The sequence below is a fragment of the Glycine soja genome, chromosome 14, assembly GCF_004193775.1.
Source record: "Glycine soja cultivar W05 chromosome 14, ASM419377v2, whole genome shotgun sequence".
Lineage (NCBI taxonomy): Eukaryota > Viridiplantae > Streptophyta > Magnoliopsida > Fabales > Fabaceae > Glycine > Glycine soja.
In genome coordinates this window covers 41966488-41979056 of record NC_041015.1, presented here as the reverse complement: position 1 = coordinate 41979056, position 12569 = coordinate 41966488, and the positions used below count along the sequence as shown (strand labels likewise).

Below are 12569 nucleotides of genomic sequence, written 5' to 3'. Positions count from 1 at the left end.
TGTTACATGTGATCAAATAGTGGAAGAAAAGATGAGGAATCATATTATCATTATCATCAAACATACCCACAAATATAATAAACTAAAAAAACAAAACTATTAAAACATAATTTGAAAATTCAAATATTCTCAAATAGTCAAATAAATAATACAATTGAAACTTGAATTATATCTAAAATAATTTTAAACAAATTTAAAAGAAAAATAGATACTCTACAATTAGGAATTAAAATCTTAATTTCATTAAAATGATTAAGTAAAATCATGAAAAATAAGAAAAGAAAAAATAGTTTCACTGATAGTTATTTAGTATGATAATAATAGTAATTAAATTTTTTAATTTTAAAAATATATATTATATATAAAAATAAATAATAATAATTTAATATAAATTAACGAATTTATATATTAAAATTGGTGACTAAACTCAATACTTAAACGAATTTAAATGGAATGGATCGGATTTGATAAAAAAAACTGTTTCGCGAGTAACCGTACCCGTGAATACCCTCATATTTAAATGAAATGAATTGAAGTTGAAAGGCAAAGCAAAGCAAAATAATATTGAAACGCAAGGTTAGAAGGATCAGAGAGAGAAAAATGTCTATGAGAGGAATCGGAGGACCCCTTTTGTGCATCGGAGATCTCCTGAACGACGTCGGAGAAGAAGAACAACAACACGGACAAGGACACTCTCTCCTTCGCGAAACCTTTCCTTCTTCTTCCAATTTCAACTACAACGATCCACCCCCTGACCTCACCAAACTCTTCCAGGTTCCGTTTCTTTTCATTCCCCATTCATTCATTTCCTTCGAATTTGTAAGTCGCGTTAAAACGGCAATCCTTTGTGTCGTTTCAGGAACACTACGACCACTTGAATTCCGCACTCTCTGGCACCGACCACTCCTGGACCTCTCTCACCTTGAAGGTATCATCATCATGCTATGCACTCTCAATCTCTTACTATAAACCAAATCCAATTTTATTATTACTGTAAAGGGACAATTTGTGAATGTCAATGAACTTATCACAAGTGACAATTTGTGATCGGAAGACTGTGTAACACAATGCACAAACTATTTTCTGTCATTATTATTATTATTATTGTTGTTGTTAGATTTTAATTTCTATGCATTAGTATAAATATATTTATATTTGCATTGTCAACCTATCAGAAACTATTGTAGGTATGTAATTATTTATAAGGAGAAAATAGTTTATGCACTCAAGTGTAACGAGACAATTTGTGAAAGTCAGTGAACTAATGAACTTATCACGAGTGACAATTTGTGATCATAAGATAGTAACTCAGTGCATAGACTATTTTAATTTCTTTGCATCAGTATTTTTTTTACACTGTCAATCTATTAGAATTTAGAAATCATGGTAGGTATGTAGTTATTGACTTACTGTGAAGAGAAAATAGTGTACACACTAAGGTGTAAAGAGACAATTTGTGAAAGTCAATGAACTTATCACAAGTGATAATTTATGATCAGAAGACACTGTAACTCAGTGCATGGACTATTTTCTCTCATTATTATTATATTGGCCAATGAAGGAGGTGGGGGAAGAAGATTATAATGTATGGTTCATCTTTATTTTCCTACTATTCATCTGTCTTCTATGTTCAACTTAGTATGTTATATTTTTTTACCCTTTATTCAGTTATGCACTGCACTAGAAACTTCAAATCAGCTGGTTCAATCTACCAACACAAATGTTGCATCCTTGTCAAAGAAGGTTGAGGACCTTCAGAAAATTGTTAAGAGAGGGGATTCTGCGATAGCAGCAGCGAAGGCACTTTATTATGTTACCCCAGACAATCACAGTAGTGCCTCAAAGTGAAAGAAGGTTTGTAAAATTGTACATCTAATAATAGAAGGATGATTTTGCTATATGTAAAGAAAGACATCCAATACTGAAATGTATTCAAAGTTTTATGGCCAGAAATTTCAGTGGTTTCTTTTGATTTGCAGTGCTATTGTTCATTTTGTCTGTTAGTCATAGAGTTTCTAGACTAAGAGAATTGAGAGAGAGAGAGAGACAGAGAAATGAAGAAGTAAAATATCATTTATTGACTCAATGAACTTCAGGTTTACAAACAATATATACACAATTCTGTTAGAGACTAACAGAATTTGCTAACTAACTAACTAACAGAATTGGCTAACTAACTACTTACAACTGACTAGCTTCTACTCAATGTTGTTAATGGCGGATGGCGGTTCATGGCGGAAAGTCAAAAATCCGCCATAAAAATATGGCGGATGGCGTAGCGGAAAATGGCGGATGTCATGGCGGACAAAAAAAAAAAACATATATATAAACTCATTGAAATTGAAAAAAACAAAGGATTGCATTCAAATAAACTAAAAAAGTTTCATGAGTTCATACAATAATCAAGTACCAACACCAAATAAACTCATTAAAGAGTTCAAAATAAGAAAATGATAAAAGCATAATGCAAAGTGCAAAGTGAAGGTTGAGGCTCTAATCATCTTCTCCAATCCCAACATAATCATCTTCGTTGTTATCATATGGTAATGGAGCATCTCCCTCTCCCTCTTCCCCATCAGACGCCTCAAAATTGACCATGATTTCTTCTTCTTCAGATTCAACATCAATATTCTCCTCAACATCTAGATCCTCATCATTTTCTTGGACTGCTTTTTGCTTCCTTGATGAAGATCCAACAACCATTGCCTGTTTTTTAGTAGTTTGGGCAGCAGCAACACTTATTTTTTGTTTTTTCCGCCTAGTATACATCCTACACTCTCCAACCCCCGAAGCCTGATACACAGTTGCCCAATTTAGAGCATCATCATCTTCAAATACCAAATCATTTCCAGCATCATTATCATCATCTTGATCCATCTCTCCCACGAGCCATTCATTGCATACATCAATATCATTAAGAGAAATTGGATCAATTTCATCTCTTGCATTATATCTTTGCTTCAATTGTTGGTTGTATTTGACAAACACCAAATCATGCAACCTCTTGTGCTCAAGCCTCTTTCTTTTTTTGGAATGAATCTACAACATAACAAATAAATGTTGATTTCAATCTCAAATATACTCCAAATATAACTTGATCATCAAAATTAAATAAAATTAAAAAGTATAGTTAGAGTTTTGTCACAATTACTTGCTCAAACACACTCCAATTTCTTTCACATCCTGAAGCACTGCAAGTCAAACTCAAAATCTTAATAGCCAGCTTCTGCAAATTTGGAGTTTGTGACCCAAACATTCGCCACCAATATGCTGCAATACCAATTACCAACCAAGAGCATAACTTAGAATTCTGAATTATAACACTAAATCACTAATACATAAAAAAAAATAGTATGATAAAAGTTTCTTACTAGGAGAATGGGTTTTCCTTTAAGTGGTCAGCACCAATCTTGTAAAGATGCAACTCGGTTAGAATTTTCTGTTGCACATCAAATTGTGGAATCAACTTCTTAATGCACTCAAGCAAACCATTGGTGACCTCAAAATCAAACTCTAAGTCAGTGTTGTCATAAAAGAACTCTGGATTTAAGAAGTGGGCAGCTGCATGCAATGGCCTATGAAGCTGACAATTCCATCTTTTATCAATGATTTCAAACACATCTTTGTACTTGCTTTCATTGTTGTTGAAAGACTTGATAATTGTTTCTTTTGCCTTGTCCATTGCTTCATAAATATAGCCCATGGCTGGTTTCCTTTCACCATCCACAAGACGAAGCACTTTCACAAGTGGAGCCATGACTTTAAGAGTGTAAACCACACTATTCCAAAAAGAAGGCATGAGCACTACCTTTGCAGCTTCTTTTCCCTTAGGCTCCTTAGATAGCTTGTTCAAGGTCCATTCATCAGAAGTAAACATTTTTCTAATATTGGCTTTCTCTTTGTGAAGCCTTTCCAAGGTTAGATAAGAAGTGGCAAATCTAGTAATAGCATGTCTCACCAATTCCCTCTTGTTTGTAAAATTTCTCAACAAACTTAAGGTACTAGAATGGGCATAGATAAACCCAACTAGATTAATTGCCCTTCTAATTGTCTTCCTTATCAAGGGATGCTTCCCAATATCTTCAAGCATCAAATCAATACAATGAGCTGCACAAGGAGTCCAATAAATATGTTTCCTTTTCTCCTCCAACAACTTACCCGCTAAAACATAGTTGCTCCCATTATCGGTTACAACTTGAACAACATTCTCTTCTCCAACTTCCTCCACAATGGCATCAAGCAACTCAAAAAGCTTTTCACCTGTCTTTACAAAATCAGAGCCATCAACAGACTTCAAAAACATGGTACCAGCTTGAGAGTTAATAAAAAAATTAATGATGCATCTTTGTTTCCGATCAGTCCATGCATCGGACATAATAGTACAACCATACTTGACCCATTGCTCCCTATGGCCTTTCATCAAATTTTCAGTATATTCAACTTCCTTCTTCAAGAGTGGAACTCTGATGTCATGATAGCTAGGAATGGGCAAATGTGGCCCATATTGACCAATGGCTGCAACCATGTTCTCAAAGCTTTTCAATTTAATGAGGTTGAATGACAAACCTGCTTGGTACCAAAAGCGAGCAATATGTTGATGCACCTTCAATACTTCATTCTTATCCATTGACTCTCTTATGTTCATTTGCCTCAGCATCTCCATTTTTCTCCGATTGATTGCATTTTCTGGATTCTTACAGAATTTGTCCATTGGTCCTTTTTTAGTCCCACACTTTGTCTTTGCACTTGCAGCAACATTACAAGAGTCCGCAAACTCATCTTCTTCACTTCCATCACATCCAATCGGTTCACCAAATTCAAAATCTCTTATATTTGCCATATTACCACTGCCAGAAGTACTGTAAGTGGTCCCACTTTTTTTTGTAGTCATATATTCCTTCAACTCTTCGATTACATTTGGGGGAGTTTTCTTGCAAGCTGCAATGTTGCCCGACTTCCCAATCAGGTGTTGTTTGGCTCGGGTTATTCCTCCCTTAGTGATTTTTCCACAGAAATTACAAACAATGGTGTTTGTATCTCCTTCCACTAGTGAATGGCAATATTTCCAGCCTGGGTCTGCCTTATTTTTCTTCGTTTCACTTGCAGTAGCAGCATCAGATGATGGTTCAGCCATTTAAAAGAGGACTGAACAGAAAAAAAATAAATTATGGTGTCAAATAGGAAAAAAAAAAAAAGGGACTGTTAACAGTAAAAAGGGGTGTCAAATAGCAAAAGGAAAAAAAAAAACTGTAGACAGAAAAATGGGGGGTGTCAAACAGCAAAAAGCCCAAAAAAAAAAAAACAGATCAGCTGACCCGCGCGTCTTCTTCCTCTTCTTCCTTCGCGAGACAGAAACAGGGGGTGGTGTCGCGCGTTGCCGGGGCTCGTCGTCGGAGCTCGTCGCCGCCGTTCGTGCGTTGCGGGCCTCGTCGCGGCGGTGGCTGGGTGCGGCGGGGAGGGGGTGGTGTCGCGGCGGCGGCTGGGTGCGGCGGGGTTCGGGAGGGACGCAGGCAGCAGAGTTCCGAATGCAAGCTGTTGGAGGAACGGCTAGCTGTTCTGAACGCAAGCTGTGGAGGGTTTTTAGTTTAATGAATAACCGGGTAGGGTTGGGTCGGGTCGGCCCAACTCCTACCGCGGACAAAAGCCAAACAGATTTCCGCCATTTCCGCCATCCCGCCACGACCGCCATGGCGCCGCCATCCCAAACCCGCCATGCCACCGCTATTCGGTGGCGTTTTTTCGCAAATCCGCCATGGAAAACCGCCATGGCGCCACCATGGCCGCCATTTAACAACACTGCTTCTACTAGAAGTAACTAACTAGCTTCCACTAGAAGCTAGAGGAGACTGCAGTTGAATAACTGCAGCTCCTTATAATACTCTAATACCCCCCCCCCCAAACTCAAACTCAATGAGGTTGAGACTTTGGAGGAGGCTCAAGGACATTGAGTTTGGATCTCAAGAAAAGAAATCTGGTTGGAGATAGAGCTTTGGTCAAGGCATCTGCCCACTGATCAATGGCAGGAATGTGGTAGACTTGCAGCTTCTTAGCTAGAACTTTCTCCTGAACAAAGAAAATATCAATTTCCATGTGCTTTGTCCTGGAGTGAAGAACAGGGTTATGAGTGATGGCAACAACACTTTGATTGTCACAGAAGATTGCTGGAGTAGTGAAAGGAACAAATAGTTCAGTCAGCAGAGTTTGAATCCACACTACTTCAGCTGTGGCTTGTGCTAGGCTTCGATACTCAGCCTCACTACTTGATCTTGCAACAATCTGTTGTTTCTTAGACTACCAAAATATAAGATTAGGGCCAAAATAAATAGAAGCTCCTGAAGTAGATTTGCGATCATCAGGGTCAAAAGCCTAGTCTGCATCACAAAGGGCCTTAATGGGAATGGGTATTCCAAGAGTAGCAGCTTTGAGAAGTAGGCCATGGTGTAAAGAGCCTTTGAGATATCTGAGAATTCTTTTCACTGCTGTCCAGTGAGATTCAAGAGGGTTGGCCATGAATTGACTGACTTTGTTTACAGAAAAACTTAGTTCAGGTCTGGTTATAGTGGAGTGTTGAAGAGCTCCAACTACTGATCTATAAAGAGTAGGATCTGAGAAGAGGTCTGCTCCTATTTTAGTAAGCTTGCATCCAGAAACCATTGGGGAAGCAATAGGTTGAGCCTCAGCCATTTTAGTTTTCTGTAGGAGATCTGTGATATATTTGCCTTGAGTTAGAAGAATAGAGCCATCAGTTAGGGTCTTGACTTCAATTCCCAAAAAATAATCCAGTTTCCCAAGTTGTTTAAGGGAAAAATTAGAGTGAAGTTTGACAGTGAACTGCTGGATTAAATTGACAGATCTGCCTGTGATTATAATATTATCAACATACACCAAAAGATAGACAATATGAGAGGTATCTTTGAAGACAAAACGAGGTGGATCACACTTGCTCACAGAAAAGCCAAGATGCAAGAGTGTAGATTTTAGTCTATCGAACCACTGTCTTGGTGCTTGTTTAAGTCCATATAGAGCCTTATTCAATTTACAAACAAGAGAAAGATCGGTATTTTCAAATCCTGGGGGCTGCTGCATATAGATGGTTTTCTCTAGAAAGCCATTTAAGAAGGCATCGTTAACATCAAGTTGAAAAAGTTCCCACTTATTGGTTAGAGCCAAGGTGAGAATCAACCTTATTGTAACAGGTTAGATAACAGGGGAAAAGGTTTCATTGAAATCAAAACCAGCCACTTGATGAAATCCTTTTGCCACCAGTCTAGCTTTGTATCTATTAACTGTCCCATCTGCATTTTCTTTGACCCTGAACACCCATTTGCAACCCACTGCTTTCTTATTGGGTGGAAGAGAAACCAAATCCCAGGTCTTGTTATTCATCAGTGCGTCATATTCTTGTTTCATTACATTAAACCATTTTGAATCAGCCAAAGCCTGCTTCACAGATTTGGGTTCACAGTGAGCAAGAAACAAGGTTGAATTAAGTCTTGGTAAATGAATTCCAGACTTTGATCTGGTCTGCATAGGATGAGAATTAACTGTAGGAACAGTCTCCAATGCTGCACTGTATGATACTTCAGAGGGAGACAAATCTGATGACTGCAAGAATTGTCTTGCACAGAAGTGGATCCAGCATCAATAGTAGGACTAGGAACCTCAGATGCAACAGTAGGACTAGACTCAGCATGGACAGAAGGACTAGGGCCGGAATTTGAATCAGCTGTAGGATTAACAGAAGTAGGACTAGCAACAGAATTGCTAGAGGGGGAAAGAGAAGAAATGGTTGAGGAACAATAGGGATGGAGGTAATGAAAGAGATGAGATTATTAGGATGTGAATCAGACTTAGAGGAAGACAAAAACAGATCTGAATTTGACTTCATTGAAAACAACATCCTTAGAGATAAAGAGTTTGCTAGTTAGAGAAAGACATTTGTAACCCTTATGAGATGTGGAATACCCAAGAAAAACACACTCGTGAGACCTAAATTCAAGCTTGTGACGATTGTAAGGTCTAAGGAAAGGGAAACAGGACCAACCAAAGGCTTTAAGAAAGTTATAATCTGGATTTTTGTTGAAAAAGACAGTAGTATAGGGAACATTAAAATGCAAAGAAGCAGTAGGCAATCTATTTATCAAGTATGCTGCTGTAGTGAAGGCAAAATCCCCAAACTTGAGAGGCAGTGAAGCTTGTTTAAGAAGAGCGAGTCCTAATTCCACAATATGTTTGTGTTTCCTTTCCACTACACCATTTTGGTGATGAGTGTGTGGACAGATCAATCTAAGAGTGATACCTTGGCTTGCTAAAAAATTAGTGAGAGGTCTGAACTCTCCTCCTCAATCTGTGTGAACACTCTTAATTTTGGAGTCAAACTGAAGTTCATTAGCTTGAACTGTTGAAAAATGGTGAAGGTTTCTGACTTATGTTTAAGCAAATAGATCCAGGTGAACCTAGACTAGGCATCAACAAAGGTTATGTAATAGTAAAAACCATTTTTGGAAGGAATGTGGACAGGACCCCATAGATCCCTGTATATTAGTTCCAAAGGTTTATTATAAACTGTTTCAGATAATGAGGCAGGTAATCTGTGAGATTTACCAACACTGCAAGAAGTACAAAATTCAAAGACATTTTTATTAGAGGTTGGTATCTTACAATGATTAAGAACAAGTCTCAAAACATTAGAACTAGGATGGCCCAGTCTAAGGCGCCAAAGAGTTTGAGAGCCGGTGCCAGTACATGCACTATCAACAGAAGTGGTTTTTACAGCAGAATTGAGAGTATTTACATCAGAACGGACATTGGTTACAAAATTTGAAACAAAGCAAGAGGCTGAACTGGCAGGAATTGAGCCTTGGAGATGAAGATTTGGGAAGACATATAAACCATCTGGTCCAAGTGAGCCTTTAAGCAAGATCTCATTGGCTCCTTGTGATTTGACAAGACAATAATTAGGATGAAATTCAAAATATACATCATTGTCTAGAGCAAATTTACTGACACTGATAAGATTTTTTGTTATAGTAGGCACATGAAGCAGCTGATTCAAGGACAAAGACACTTTAGAATTAATAGGAGAAATAAAAGTGGAAGAACCAGTGGAATGAATGGGCAAACCTTGTCCATTACCAATATAAATTTGGTCTGGACCTTCAAAGGGACTGAGTTGCTGTATGTTCTGTGATTCCCGTCACATGAAATGAGGCACCTGAATCTGGTATCCAAGTTGTAGGAGTACTGGTCTGAAAATTAGAATTGGAGTTTGCAATCATTGCACTCGGAGACTGTTGATTCTGATTGTTTTGCATTGATCTGTTCTGATTGGTACCTTCACCCTCCGAATTTGATGATCTGAACCCATTGTTCCATCCATAGTTATTTTGACCAGAACCATTTCCTTGACCAGAATACTGATTTTGACTAAAACTGTTAGTCTGAGTATTTCCTTGATTTGAAGGATCATGGAAAGTGAGCAATGTTGTTAATGGTGGATGGCGGTTCACTGCGGAAAGCCAAAAATCCGCCATAAAAAAATGGCGGATGGCGTAGCGGCAAATGGCGGACAAAAAAAAATATATTTACATATACATATAAATATTAACAAAACAATAGATAAAAAATAAATATAAATAAAAAAGGGCTAAACAGAAACAAAAAAAAAAACAGAACCAAAAATTAAAAAAGTGTCAAACAGAACCAAACAAAAAACAGAACCAGGGTGTTGCCGTTGCCGTTTGTAGCCGACACCGTCTGTAGCCGTCGCCGTCCGTAGCCGTAGCCGTTGCCGTTGCTCGTGTGGTGTCGTCGTCGACTTCGGGTGAGACCGTGAGAGAACTCGCACTGGTGCGTGGTGCTCGCATGGTGCCGTCGTCGACTTCAGGTGAGACCGTGAGAGAACTCACGCTGGTGCGTGGTGCCGTTGTCGACTTTGGGAGTTAGCGTGGTACTCGCGTTGGTGCTTGTTGCGTGCTGCTCATCCCATTTTGATTCCAAAACCGGGTTTAGGGTTGGGTCGGGTCAGCCCAAGACGGTCCAATCTGTCATTTTGGAAAAATTAAAAAAAAAAACGTTTCTTCCGCCATAATCGCCACCAAAGTTAAACCTATGGCGGCACCGCCATCCTGCAACGCCACCGCTATTTGGTGGTGTTTTTTCAAAAAGCCACCATGTCATACCACCATGGCGCCGCCATAACCGCCATTTGACAACACTAAAAGTGAGTGAAGGATTAGGTTGATAGCCCTGATCAAACCTATAGTGACAAAAAGATGCAGTATGACCATACTTGTAACATACTTGACATGGGAAATTTGCAAAGCATCCTCCCCCACGGTCATGACCGCTGCCGCTGCTGCCACGATGGCCGCCACGATTAAAATTTCCACGACCAGATGAATCATACAGTTCTGAGGAATTGTTCGGCGCTACATAAGAGTTAGAACCAAACGATGATGAGGAGTTAGGGTTAGCCTGAGTAAGGTTGATTGAAGGCGATTCAGTAGTGTATCTTTGAAACTTAAGCAATCGAGCTTTGTGAGCTAGCAATAATGCTTCAACTTCTTCAATAGGTAGCGGTTGAAATTTACTCTATAACTGAGATTACTGAATGATATTCTTGCGGCAGTCCTTCAAGAATGGCATCAATGTGTTCTTGAAGAGAAATTGAACTTCCGATAGAAGCAAGTGCATCGTAAATGGCTTTGATCCTAAGCAGAAACTCGTGCATGGACTAATCTTCAAGAATCGTTGCGCACAACTCTGTTTGAAGTTGCCTTGCTTTGGCTCGCGTCTGTTTGTGGAAATAATCATGGATCTGTTCCCAAACCTCATAAGAATGAACGCATCCAATGATCTGAGATAAGATTGATGTGGACAGAGTCGATTGCAACCAGGCAAGAAGAACCAGGTCTTGTTCCCACACCTTGTATGCAGGATTCTCAATTCCTGCATCGCGATCTGCTTTAGTAAGGAATCATAAGGGAATTTTCGGATTCGCGACAAACCTTTGAAGTTTGTGTGACTTGATGAAAGATTCAATTTGCTGTCGCCTAAGAAGAAAATTTGAATCATCAAGCTTCTGTGAGATCAAATTCAGAAAAAGTGGAAGCGGAATAAGAAGAGATAGAGTTTGTCGCCATTGATGATCGACTAAGCTCTAGATACCGTCATAGATTTCTAGACTAAGAGAATTGAGAGAGAGAAATGAAGAAGTAAAATATCATTTTTTAAGTCAATGAACTTCAGGCTTACAAACAGTATATATAGACAATTCTATTAGTCTGGCTAACAACTAACTAACGACTTACAATTGACTAGCTTCTACTAGGAGTAACTAACTAGCTTCCACTAGAAGCTAGAGGAGACTGCAGTTGAATAATTGCAGCTCCTTATAATACTCTAATAGTTAGTATCTTTATAACTTATTTTAAGAGTGACAACCGGAACATAGTGTATAAGTGTTTAATATCTATTTATTTATGCATCCATCAGTGGCCTGTTTGAGCTGGCGTTCTGATTCTGGTACATCAAAACTGAAGCAAAAAAGAAAATTGGATTTATTCCGGTGTTATTTAAATTTGTTGTAGTTGGTCAACATGGAGCTTACTATCCACTCAAAGTCAGTTTCATGCGAAATAAGTTTCCCCCCTATTGCATGCTTTGTACTTAAAGAAAACCAAGGTAATGCTGAAAACAAAGAGGAGACAAGTATATACTGTTGTTTCTTAAATTTAATATTGTGTCTTGTTGCGGTATAATATGTTGCTCAACCCACAGAATTTGTCACGTTAACATTTACTCATGAACCAAGAAGCAGAAACTAGGAGGATTCAGGAACATATTATGTTAATTTTGTTATAATTAATTGATTCCAAAGTGTATTTTTGATGAATATATCTTTTCATATTTAAAATAATTGCTGCATTGATCATTGGAGAAATTGGCAATTGAACCAATGCCGGGAGTTGTCACTATCCTTCACAGGGTCTGGTCCAGTTTCAATTACTATACTTTAGGATTTTCAGCTTGGTTATTGAATTTGATTTATTAAGAATTTGAGTATTCTGAAGATATAAAAAATATTTAATCTATATATAAAAATTCCAAATAATAGCCAAATTCCAAATAATGGCCACCCTGCCTTGCATTGTACCACTACCACAGTACCATTATGATTTTACATGAGTAAATGTCAGAAGAATCCAGAATTCCACATTCTTATACACCTCAAAAAGGGATGTTTGGATTAGTTAAGGGGTTCTAGCTCTAAGTTTCCATCATTCAAAGTTTGTGGAGAACTTAAATTTTAGAATGCTATACTTGAGATTTGAATTTTTGTGTGTATTTTCACACTATCAATCTACTTTGCATTGCTCTCTCTCTCTCTATATATATAGGGTACAAAAAGGGAGGGAGACAGCTGTTTACACTTACACAATACAGCTGTCTCCTCAATAAAGCTGACTAACAAAACAGCTACAATACACAAAACTACATAAACTTTAACACTCCCCCTCAAGCTGGAGCATACAAATCATATGCACCAAGCTTGGAACATATAGACT

The 12569-nt window shown here is 38.2% G+C and overlaps 2 protein-coding genes across 3 annotated transcripts; one reads left to right on the top strand and one right to left on the bottom strand.

The window, feature by feature from the left end:
- Positions 1-527: 527 nt before the first annotated feature.
- Positions 528-11841, top strand: LOC114385133. Of its 2 annotated transcripts, XM_028345118.1 has the most exons (4): positions 528-774; positions 860-928; positions 1669-1854; positions 11592-11841. In XM_028345118.1, exons 1-3 carry the CDS (start codon positions 601-603, stop codon positions 1846-1848), a joined length of 423 nt encoding a protein of 140 aa, XP_028200919.1. In that variant the 5' UTR covers positions 528-600; the 3' UTR covers positions 1849-1854; positions 11592-11841. The 2 variants fall into 2 exon arrangements, with proteins under 2 accessions (XP_028200919.1, XP_028200918.1); XM_028345117.1 differs by lacking the exon at positions 11592-11841 and having other exon boundaries at positions 1669-1978.
- Positions 3399-5134, bottom strand: LOC114384065. The gene is made up of 2 exons (XM_028343745.1): positions 3490-5134; positions 3399-3409 (listed from the first exon to the last, which is right to left on the bottom strand). Exons 1-2 carry the CDS (start codon positions 5132-5134, stop codon positions 3399-3401), a joined length of 1656 nt encoding a protein of 551 aa, XP_028199546.1.
- Positions 11842-12569: the final 728 nt, after the last annotated feature.

Coding starts and splice junctions, on each gene's coding strand:
- LOC114384065 (XM_028343745.1), bottom strand. CDS start 5,134: ATGGCTGAACCATCATCTGATGCTGCTACTGCAAGTGAAACGAAGAAA.
- LOC114385133 (XM_028345118.1), top strand. CDS start 601: ATGTCTATGAGAGGAATCGGAGGACCCCTTTTGTGCATCGGAGATCTC. Junction 775..859: donor ACCTCACCAAACTCTTCCAG/GTTCCGTTTCTT, acceptor GTGTCGTTTCAG/GAACACTACGACCACTTGAA. Junction 929..1,668: donor GGACCTCTCTCACCTTGAAG/GTATCATCATCA, acceptor CCCTTTATTCAG/TTATGCACTGCACTAGAAAC.